The sequence below is a fragment of the Talpa europaea genome (assembly GCF_964194135.1).
Source record: "Talpa europaea genome assembly, chromosome: 2".
Lineage (NCBI taxonomy): Eukaryota > Metazoa > Chordata > Mammalia > Eulipotyphla > Talpidae > Talpa > Talpa europaea.
Window position 1 is genome coordinate 152,225,868 of NC_140068.1, and position 11,774 is coordinate 152,237,641.

The 11,774-nt window shown below is 51.3% G+C and overlaps 1 protein-coding gene across 2 annotated transcripts in view; it reads right to left on the reverse strand.

The window, feature by feature from the left end:
- Positions 1-1,725, reverse strand: part of JARID2 (jumonji and AT-rich interaction domain containing 2) — a gene marked incomplete at its 5' end in the record, with an annotated part of 257,205 nt that extends 255,480 nt beyond the window's left edge. For both annotated transcript variants that reach the window (XM_084257154.1, XM_084257153.1), the window contains one exon: positions 1,681-1,725. In XM_084257154.1, the coding sequence (XP_084113280.1) occupies positions 1,681-1,725 (45 nt within the window). The remainder of the gene's footprint in view (positions 1-1,680) is intronic.
- Positions 1,726-11,774: the final 10,049 nt, after the last annotated feature.

Here is an 11,774-nt window from a genome sequence, read left to right on the forward strand (position 1 = left end):
GGCCGGGGCGCCCCCCGCGCGCCGCCCCCCAACGCCGGCCCCAGCGCGCGGGGACCCGGCCCCGCGCCCCGAGCGCCCGCGCGCGCCCGCCCCCCGCGCGCCCCCCGCCGCCGGCCACAAAGCGCCCTCCCCGCGCGGCGCCGCAACTCGGGGTCCCGGAGGGGCCGGGACCGGGGCGCAGGGGGGCGCAGGGGGCGCGCGGAGGCTCGCGGCCAAGTTCTGCCCCGCGGCTTTGTGGCTGCGCCCGAGGGGGACGCGCCCCGGAGGCGCCCCGCGCCGGGCCGGGCAGCTCCCCAAGCTCCACGGCCGAGTTTAGCCTCGTCCTGCGGCCGCCGGCCCTCCGCAATGCGGATCTTCCAGCCCCTCCATCCGGAGGGGAGCAGCTCCCCAAGTTGGGCTTCGGCGTCTAGCCCGGCGCTTCCCTCGCCGGGGAAGTTGCGCGTCCAGGTGGGGACCGGCCCTCGCCAAGGGGCTCCGGGCTCTCCCGGGACACAGGCTTTAACCAAACCCGGGCTCCGAAGGTCATCCTCTCCCTGCCGCGCCCCACACTCTCCAAAGGGGAGAGATCAACGCCGATCTGGCGGCTCAAGTTAAATGAAACTTTGTCAGAACGTGGCATTATTTCGCATGCATGCGCCTCTGGCCCTTGTTTTGTGTTTATAAAAATGGGTTCTAGGATGCCAAGCGCGCAGCTGATCCCCGATCGCCCGAGTGCCTGTTTGGTTAATCCCTCGGCCCCCCTCGGCCCCCCTCCGCCCGCCCGCCCTCCCCCCAAACTTGGGGAAAAAAAAGCCACCACATACAAAACAAAAACATTCCCCATGCCAATCAAGACGTAGCCGTACTCTGCACAAAACAAATTTAACTATTTCAGGCCATTTAAATCCCTGAATAAGCACCCAATTTCCAGAAGGCCAATTAACAAGGAGGAATTCTTCCCAGCCACTCGCCTATGGATCCACGGATCTACTCGAAAACAGGCGCTGTGTTTACTGTAGGTCCTGGCCCCCCAAACTGGAAACCGTGAATTTTTTAAACAAAACCAGCCCCATGATTATCAAAGTCCATCCCAACAAATGCAATTCGCTGGAACACGATTCCCAACCGGGTTAGGCTGCGAACCAGATGAGCCAAAACGACCACGTACATTAAATGTGGGGGGCCAGGGCCAGGCACAAGCTCGCCATAGCCGGACCCTGGATGCAACTTCAAGGGCTCCCGACGCACACGCGTTCCAGGATGTCCCCAATAGCATTAATAATAGTAATAATAATAATAATAACAGGCTCATTTGCATGCAAAGTGCAATAGGGGCGCAAATCCGCCCGAGAATGAATGCAGCTCGGGTACCTTCCCGCAGGCCCCCCCCGCCCCGTACCCCCACCAAGCTTCACCCAAATCCCTTGTGGCTCTCATCGGGGACTAGATGAGGGCTGTGTCATTCGAGGTCAATTTATGCAGTGGAGGCAGGTACCTCTCGACCCGATCTGTTTTCTTCATCCCAACTAGGCAGGCACGACTTTGCCTGCAAAGCCCTCCCTCTCTCGGAAAAGAAAGAAACAGCCCGATCGGACGGTGTGTCTCAAAACCCCGGGGCTGCAGGATTCTCTGCAAACTTGACATTCACAGCCATGGCTCCAAACTGCAAGTCAAAAAGGAGGTGCTGCGAGGGGCACTTACGTATTTCTTCTGAATGATATTCCTCTTGGGTCTTTCCTTGCTCATTCTGAGATCCGAAGGCTGATGGCAAGCGGGGACAATTGCTTCATGAATTTAAAGCCGTCAGAAATTTGCAAAAACAGATCCCGGTGGTTTTTATTGTTGTGGGTGGCGGAGCCTGCTCTTGTATCTTGTAATCCGACTTTTTCTTTTTCTTCCTCTTCCCCCCCCGGCGCCCGCTTGGCCTTTGCAATAAATCCGAAATTGGGAAGGAGCAAAAAAAAAAAAAAAAAAAAAAAAAAAGGCGGAGGAGAGCCAGAGACGAACGAAGCCAACAACAAAAAAAAATTCACTTTAGTAAAACACTCATAATGGAAAATTTCCCCCGAAACACACACACAAAAAAACCGACGCCCTTCGCTGCCCCCTCTTGTTCCTCCAAAAACTACATCAGCGACGCGTGCGGGTCCTTGGGCTCGGGTCTGCAGTTACATCTTGGAAGAGAAAGGGGAAAGATAAATAGGAAAGGCTGGGAGTCACGTTGAGCCGCGGCGGCAGCAGCGCGAGCAGAGAGTCAACTCCGGCCCGGCGGCGGCGGCCCCGCGGCGAGGTCTCGCCGAGGCTTTTTTCCGAGCGCCGCAGCCAATCAGCGCGCGCCGATCCAGCCCAACTTTAAATGGACTCTGCTTTTATACAAGTTAGGGCTCCTCGCGCAATTCCCGGCCGCGCGCCGGGCGAAAAGCCGCCCCCCCGGGGCGCCCCCCGCGTCCCCCCGCGCCGCGACCGGCCCGGCCGCCTCCCCGCGGCCGCCACCCGCCCGCCGCCCCGCCGCGCCGCTCCCCGGCCGCCGCCGAGGCCGCGCTCCCACGCCGAGAAGGGGAGAGGAATTGCGCGAGGGTCCCTAGCCCGCTGCATGGCACGCTCGGTCGCTCCACCTCGCCCCGCCGCCCCGGCTCGCCGCTCGCCCCGCGGCGGCCCCCGCCGCGGCCCTCGCGCGTACCTGCAGCCGGGCTGCTGCGGAGGAGGAGCGCCCCAGGACGCCCGGCCCCGGGGAGAGCCGCCGATTCCCCGGGCGCCTGAGGAGGGTCCCCCTTGATCTTCTGGAAGTTGTAGTCCCCCGACTACAAAATGGCTATGGCCACCGCGGCGGGGAACTACAATTCCCAGCGTGCCCCGCACGCCTGTCACTCAACGCGCCTCCCTCCGCCCCGCCCCCGCCCCCCTCGCCGGCCCGGCCAACAAACGCTTGGACGTGTCCCGCGTGCGACAGCGCGAGGGCCGGGCTCGGGATTGGCCCGCCGAACGGGGAGTCCGCGAGCGAGGAACTCCCCGCGCCGGCCCGCCCCCGCCCCGCCCCGCCCCGCCCCCCCCCCCGGCGGCGGCCCCCTCCCCTCCCCCGGCGGCGGCCCCCGCCCGCGCGCCCCGCCCCCACCCGCGGCGCGAACCGCCTGTGGAATCGAGGAATCGCGCGCTCCCGCGGCGCGGCGCGGCGGGGGGGGCGCGGGGCGTCCCGCGGGGAAGGCCTCGGCGCGCGGCGGCGCGGGGGGCGGCGTCGGGAGGGCTTGGAGCCCGTCCTGAGGAAAACTGGGCCACGCACCAAGAGGAATCCTCGGTGCGAACTAGTTGATCGGCGGCGCCGGCAGCTGCCTCCGCCGCGCAGCCGGTGTCACCTCAGGACAGCGCGCCGAGCCGGCCGCGGGGTGCGCTGAGGTCACGCGCCGCGGCGCGCGGGGCGGCGGGACGGCCGCCGACGGGCCCCTCGGCGCGCCCGCGAGGACGGCGCGGGGGGCGGGGGGCCGAGGGGGCGCCCCGCGGACGCCCCCCGCGAGGGAACCGTCCTTTCAGGAGCCCGGGCTCCCGTTTCGCCCGTTCGGGGCGTTTTCCGCGTCAGGGGGAACCCAGAGGGACCCCCCCCCCAAACGCCGACGTGCCCATGAGTGAGCCAGGGAGCCCGAGTCACACACGCGCAGGCGGCGGGGAAGCATCTGGAACGCGGGGTGCCAGGAAGGATCTGGAACGCGGGGCGCCGGTGGCTCACCTGCCGCGCCCCCCCCCCCGTCGTGCCCGTGGCAGCCCCCCCAAATGAATCGGGCCTTCACCCCCTTAGCAACTTTGTCAAGGCTCACGTCGTGCATTTGCTGGTTTCCACTGTGGGGTTGCAGAAGCGAGGTTTCCAGTGAGGGATCGCTCAGGACAGCTGCCCCCCCCCCCCAGACATTTTGATCTCTTGCCCATCTTATCCCTCATAAGATAAACGCAAAGGGGCTCCCTGGGGGCGCAGGGGGTTAAGAAACGCCCTATGAAGCTGTCCCCAGCCTCCACAGCATGAGTTGGATCCCCAGCCGGCCAGGGAGCTACCCACATGGCACGGCAGACCTCTCTCCTGACTCGCCCAATGCTCCCCTCAGCAGTGGGTTTCAGTCAGTCTGCCGGTTCTGTTCCCCACTCTGTCTCTGTGGTGAACCCTCTCACCCCCTGCACCACTGGTCTACACCCCAGTTCTTGTATGCATTCATCAAAAAAAAATGAATGAGCTAATTATCTGAGGGATTTTGAGAAAGAAAAGAAGGCAGGTAGGAAGGATATAGTAAAATAAGAGCAGTAACTAATAAGATTAAAAAGGAAACATGGGCCTCGCTGGTGGTGCACGGGGTTAAGCACCACACTATGAAGATGTCCCCAGCCTCCACAGCATGAGTTCGATCCCCAGCCGGCCAGGGAGATATCCACATGGCACGGCAGACCTCTCCTGTCTTGCCTGCTGGTCCCCTCAGTAGTGGGTTTCAGTAGATGGGCCTGTTCTGCTCCCCACTCTGTCTGTCTAGTGAACCCTCTCACTGGAAGGATATAGTAAAATAAGAGAGTAACTAATAAGATTAAAAAGGAAACATGGGCCTCCCTGGTGGCGCAAGGGGTTGATCACCACACTATGAAGCAATCCGCAGCCTCTGCTGCATGAGTTTGAGCCCAGGCCGGCCAGGGAGCTACCCACATGGCGCAGGAGACCTCTCTCCTGACTCGCCCGCTGCTCCCCTCAGCAGTGTATTTCATCAGTCTGCCTGTTCTGTTCCCCACTCTGGCTCTGGTGAATCCTCACTCCCTGCACCTCTGGCCTGTACCCCAGCTCTTGTATGCATATATAAATGAATCTTTTTTAAAAAAAAAAAGGATAAAACGCTCAGGAAACACAATTGTTAGGTTCTATCCTTAGCAAAGCTGAAAGACTCATCTGCATGTGAGTGAAAACCAAACTTCGGGAGAGGCATTATGTAATCACAATAACCTAGCTGAGAACCGGACACATTACTGGAAGCTTTCACCCAATGAAATAAAACACATTTTAAATTGCTTTTTAATCATTTCCTTGCCGATTTTTTTTCTTAAAAATCTGCTTTCTAAAATGAATTAATTTTGTCTTATGTTCATTTCACAATCAGAAAAATAAATGACCTTCTGTGCCTTCATATTGCAAAACTTGTTTGCTGCTGCCATTTGCTGGGAAGGGCCCAATCAAACACTCCACTTTTCATTATTGGCCACCCAAGTGACTTCTTGATTGAATTCCAAGGAGGTGTTTTCAAAATACCTTCTGATCATTATGACCTATATCCTGGAGGTCTCCGCTTCTTCACTGTTTAGGTTTTAACCAGCTTTCTGGAGATTTAATGTCAGATCTGTCCTTCCCCGGGCAAAATACTAAAGAACAAAGGTCGTTTCTTCTCCATTCCCTTGGCCAGCCCCTGAGACTGGGCTTCTCTGTCCCAGCCTGGGCTACCAATTCCAAGTCACCACATATTAGAAGCCATTCTCCAAGCTGGAGAGAGGAAGGAAGGGAAAGGAAGGAATTTGCTCATTTCCAAAAGATTTGGCTAACATTAATGGTCTTTTCTCTGAAAAGGAAAATAGATCTGCCTCCTTAGCAGTGGAAAGCCTTTCCTGTCGTGGAAGTAACTGGCTCCTGATGAACTTCCTTGCCCCGCCATTTTGGCAATGTGGTATTTTACCTTTCCTTTCTTTTTCCTCCTCCTTTCTGTTTTCTTTTTTAAAAGATTTTTTTATTTATGCACACAAGAACTGGGATGTAGGCTAGAGGTGCGGAGGATGAAAGGATCACCAGAGACAGAGCAGGGAACAGAACAGGTGGATCTACTGAAATACACTGCTGAGGGGATCAGCGGGCGAGACGGGAGAGGTCTGCTGCACCACGTGGGTAGCTCCCTGGCCAGGCATTTAACTGAGGCCACAGTGGCTGCTGATAGCCTGATGGTGCTGAGACTTTAACCCCTGAGCCACCAGGAAGGGCCCCTTTTTTGTTTTCTGTAAGTCTAATTCGTTCTTCCTCCAGATGACTAACTCATCACAGGAAGTCTCTTGACCTCGTTAAGTTGGGGAGTAAGCAACTGAAGGGTGCCAAGGAGACTTACTAATAAGCACATTGCTTAAATAGAACATGTGAGCCTGCACTGACCTTGTCACTGGGAAAACAGAAAGAGCCCAAAAGTCCTCCGATAAGAAACACTCAGTTCAGGGCCTGCCTAGTGGCGCAAGAAGTTAAGTATCTCAACACCCTGAAGCCGCAAGGCCAGGGAGGTGACCCACATGGCACAGCAGACCTCTCCTGTCTCACCTGCTGCTCCCCTCAGCAGTGTATTTCAGTCAGTCTGCCGGTTCTGCTCCCCACTCTGTCTCTGGTGAATCCTCACACTTCTGGCCTGTACCCCAGCTCTTGTATGCATTAAAAAAAAAAATCTCAGGGCTGCCCCTGGTGGAACAGCAATTGAGCACTGGGCTGCGTTGCTGCCCGCAGCCTCTGCAGCACCGGTTCGATCCCTGGCCGCCGGGCAAGGGTCCCACATGGCGCGCAGACCTCTCCTGCCGCCCGCTGCTCCCCTCAGCAGTGTATTTTGTCAGTCTGCCTGTTCTGTTCCCGGCTCTGGCTCTGGTGAATCCTCTTACCCTCCCATGCTTCTGACTGTACCCAGTGCTTGTATAAATAAATAAATAAATCTTTAAAAAAAAAAAATCTCAGTTCAGTAGAAAAGGTAGATTTTACAATTGATTGTGATACCTCTAAAAAAGTGCTATATTAGCAACATGGAAATAGTGCCAAAGGGAACACATAGCTGAGAAGAGTAGGAATGAGTGAGTTTTGAAGGATGTGTAGGGATTTAACAGTTTGAAGTAAGCCAAGCAACTTTCCAGCATGAAAAAAGATCATGAGACTCAAAGATGCAGTCCTATGGCTAGGACTAGGGAGTAACTGAAGGTGATACTGAGGGGCAAGCAAGAACCACGACCAGAAAGATTCTCTATGTCAGGCAAAAGATTCTGGACTTTTCCAGTACGCTGAAAAGAACCTTAAAAAGATTTACCGGAGCCTCCCTGATGGCACAACGGGTTTCCTCTCAGCACTATGAAGCTACCAGCAGCCACTGCAGCACAAGTTTCATCCCCAGCCAGGGAGCTACCCACATGGCACAGCAGACCTCTCCTGTCTCGCCTGCTGCTCCCCTCAGCAGTGTGTTTCAGTAGATCCACCTGTTCTGTTCCCCACTCTGTCTCTGGAGACTCCTCTCACCTCCCTGTACCCCTAGCCTACACTCCAGCTCTTTTTTTAAATTAATTTTTAATTAATTTTTAATTTTTTAATTAATTGATTTATTAAATTGATTTATTAAATTTAATTTTTAATTAATTAATTTATTTACACAAGAACCGGGGTATAGGCCAGATGCGCAGAAGGGTGAGAGGATTCACCAGCGACAGAGCGGGGAGCAGAACAGGCAGACTGACTGAAATACACTGCTGAGGGGAGCAGCAGGCGAGACAGGAGAGGTCTGCCGCACCAGGTGGGACCCTCGCTGGCCCCCCGGGATAGAACTGGCGCTGCAGAGCCTGTGGACAGCTTCACAGTGCTGCACTCAACTGCCTGCACCACCAGGGGAGCTCCCCCTCCCCAGCTCTTATATGCATAAATAAATAAACCTTTAAAAATATATATTTTCATTAGCATTATATATAGCAGATTTGCATTTTTGAAAAGTAAATTTGACTGTGTGAGTGATAATATTGAGGATTGGAGAAAAGAAAGTCTTGAGGCAGAGAGACCAAGAAACCAGTTGAGATGTTACTGCATGAAGGAGGTGAGAATGATTATGATCTGCACCCAGTGGCACAGGAAATACCATGTGGGGCAGAGAAAAGGTTGAGAAATATTTAGAATGTCAGAGTCCATAGCACTTGGAAACTGGTTAGCTGAAAGAAATAGTAACTAAAAGGAAGAATCTAAAATTATTCCCTGGTCTTAACTTTCATGCTCCTCTAATTAGGTCAATTAGCCACTCTTGTGGAAAAGGTGACATAGAAGTGACACAGGAATGGGTGACAAATCATCAGACATTAAGAACTCTCTATTCTGGGTTCAAATCTGCATGGGCAATCATACTTAAGTTTTCTAGTCCACTGTTTGAATGTACGGCAGGGAAAGAACGCAAAAATAGGGATCATGCTCAGCGAAATAAGCCAGAAAGAAAAAGAAAAATACCGGATGGTCTCACTCATAGCAGGAATCTAGAAAAGCTAAATAAGGGACCAGGAAAAAGAATAACTATAAGAAAGAAAAGATTGAGGGCCTCCCTGGTGGCGCAGTGGTTGAGCGCTGGGTTGTGAAGCTGCCCGCAGCCTCTGCAGCACCATTTCGATCCCCGGCTGCCACACGAGAGTCCCACATGGCGCAGCAGACCTCTCCTGCCACCCGCTGCTCCCCTCAGCAGTGTACTTCGTCAGTCTGCCTGTTCTGTTCCCCGCTCTGGCTCTGGTGGATCCTCTCACCTCCCCTCATCTCTGGCCTGTACCCCAGCTCTTATATGCATAAATAAATCAATCTTTTAAAAAGAAAAATTAAAAAATGTAAAAATAATAAAGACCAAGTACAGAAGAATAATCCATATGCAGATTGAAATTTATCATCTTCAGAAAACCTTCATTGACAGTACATATTTCACACACACACCTTTCATTGTGATCTTATTTCTTGATATTTCCCGATTTTTCTTGATATTTCCCTGTCGCTTCTCTCTAAATAAAAAATAAATTTTCTACGTCAGAGACTATTTTTATCCAAAGATTTATTTATCCATGCATACAAGAACTAGGGTAAGGCCAGAGATGCAAGGGGTGAGAGGATTCACCAGAGTGGGGAGCAGAACAGGCAGATCCACTGAAATACACTGCTGAGGGGAGCAGCGGGCGAGACAGGAGAGGTCTGCGGTGCCATGTGGGTCACCTCCCTGGCGGGGGATCGAACTCACACTGTGGTGACTGCTAATAGTTTTATAGTGCTGTGTCTTAACCTCTTGCACCACCAGGGAGGCGCAGAGAGACTATTCTTTATATTTCTGATATCTTCCCCTGAAAGATTTAGAAACTTATAGAATTGGAAGTGTCCAGTGAATACTAGCTCACCAAAACTGTAGTGCCCAATTATTTAGGCAATTGCTGGCCATTTAGTGTGCTACCTACCATCTCAAATTCCATTCCGGGACACTGCTACATTTCTTTTTTTTTGAACATTTATTTACCTATGCATACAAGAGCTGGGGTGAAGGCCAGAGATACAGGGGGTGAGAGGATTCACCAGAGACAGAGTGGGGAGCAGAACAGGGAGATTCACTGAAATATACTGCTGAGGGGAGCAGCGGGCCAGACAGGAGAGGTCTGCTGCACCATGTGGGTCACCTCCCTGGCCGGCGCTGCGGTAACTGCGGGTAGCTGCATAGTGCTGTGTCTTAACCCGTTGCTCCACCAGGGAAGCCCAACACTGCTACATTTCTCCTGGCAATATCCAAAACCAATATAATGTATATTCTTCGAGGCCCAACCTCCAGTCCTGTCTCCTATAAACTCTCATTGCCCTTCTTACTTCAGCCACATTTCTTAAAATAAAAATTGTGTGTATATATATATATATATATATATATATAGTGTGTGTGTGTGTATATATATGTATATTTGTCTATATTTTGGCACCCAACATGTTCTGATATACAGATTCATTTAGGAATTACTATAGTCAAACTAGTGAGAATCCCATCACCTCACATTTTTTTGAACTATCAAATTTTATTCTACTCCATCTTGTTGTCTAATTTGTTGTTTGTGTATCTTGTCTCTCCTGACTAGATAGAAAATTTTAGGATACTGTAATTTGTTTGATATTGAGGCAACCTTTGGCAAGGAAGCCAATCATTAATTGAGAACCAGATGTTTCTAATATTAACTCTGAGTGACCTTAAGCCATTCATTTGACCCTTCTGGGCCTCAGCTCCATCCTCTATAAAATGAAAGGGTTAAATTCAATTATTTTTGCCAAAGACATTTCTAGATCCAACATGTTCTAATCCTACTTTGACCTTTGTAGTGTGTTTCTTTGTCCCCTCTCCGTGCTGGCCCCTAAGTAGACTTAAATACACAACTCTTTAATAAAAATTGCTAGGACAAGATTCTTTATACTTGCTTATCATTAATTTCCTAATATAGCCTTACGTTTCTCTGATATCTAATGACACTTGTCACTTGTATAAAATTTGATAGTGTTTAAGGCACATAAAAATATTATTTCATTCACAAAACATCCCAGATTAAGACAGGTATCAGCTTCCTCTTCCAATGTTACGTATTAGAAGCTTTTAATATGTTCCAGGTCAGACCATCAGTGGAATGGCAGAAGCAGTATTAAACCCAGGGCTCCGGGCTCCAGACCCCTTCCACAGACCACCTTCCTGTTTTTCCAAATGTGATCCAAGACACATTATTCCATGAAATGCTACTAGACACAACTGGAAAGAAAAGGATGCTTTCGCAAAATGAATTTGGAAATTGCTGATTTATACCAAAATAACTGGATTGCTTTACTGCAGGATTTTTATTTTTTATTTTTTTTAAAGATTTATTGATTTATTTACACAAGAACAGGGGTACAAGCCAGATGCGCGGGAGGGTGAGAGGATTCACCAGAGACAGAGTGGGGAACAGAACAGGCAGACTGACGAAATACACTGCTGAGGGGAGCAGCGGGCGCGGCAGGAGAGGTCTGCTGCGCCATGTGGGACCCTCGCCAGCCAGCTGGGATTGAGCTGGTGCTGCAGATGCTGGAGACAGCCCCACAGCGCAGCGCTCAACCGCCTGCGCCACCAGGGGAGGCCCAGGATTTTTATTTTTTAATGCCAAAGAGGTTATATAGTTTTCCAAAATTGTTTGGTCACAAACGCTTTTTAAAGAAGTTGCTGGTACACATGGAACAGTCTTAGAGACAAGTTTTGCCCATTGGTGAACTTGTGCTTCATCAATGATTACTGATGGGCAATAATTCTTACTGAAGTGTCGGAATCCTTTACATGAAGTTGCCACTTTCACATAGGTCCATGTTCATGCGAAGGGGGAAGGGAGCAAGCAGGAGGGATGTAAAAAAATCATCTTTCACTGACATCAGGTTTATAAATAACTATGAGCCAGTTATTCAGACGGTGGGGGCTTCTTATGAAAGAAGGTAGAGCAGCTATTTCAAGCTGACTGAGATTTGCAAGAGTATTTTAAAACTCACAAGTAAACAATCTTCTTAAGAGTGAATGATGTCAAGAAGACATTAGCTCTTTATTCAGCACTTCCTGTCCCTGAATTTACAGTCTTATTTTGTCAAGCTTCACGAAAATGCCACAGCACAAACCAGACACTATAAAATGATGTTTTAAAATCTACCAGTTATCTGTGAACCTCGTTTATACAAGTCACTGAAAGTCCCCGGTTCTTTGGATTATTTTAAATTTTGGACTATCATGACTATTCTGCTTGGATTGTGTCTTGTGTTATTGAAAGAGAGTTGGCCCTGATTCAGAAACTCGGGTAAAGCAGCCAAGACGGGAAACCTGCAGTTCCTAAGAATAGAAGTTACTGTTTATAATAATACTGTACTGTGTGTTTGGGGAAAAAATTCTTATCAGTGATCAACTAATCCACAGGGGACCATTATGAAGAAACCAAGGCACGGAGATTACAAGGCTCTCCTGACTAGGCAGGGAAAGAGGAGAGGAGCTCTATTAATTAGACATCTTCTGTTC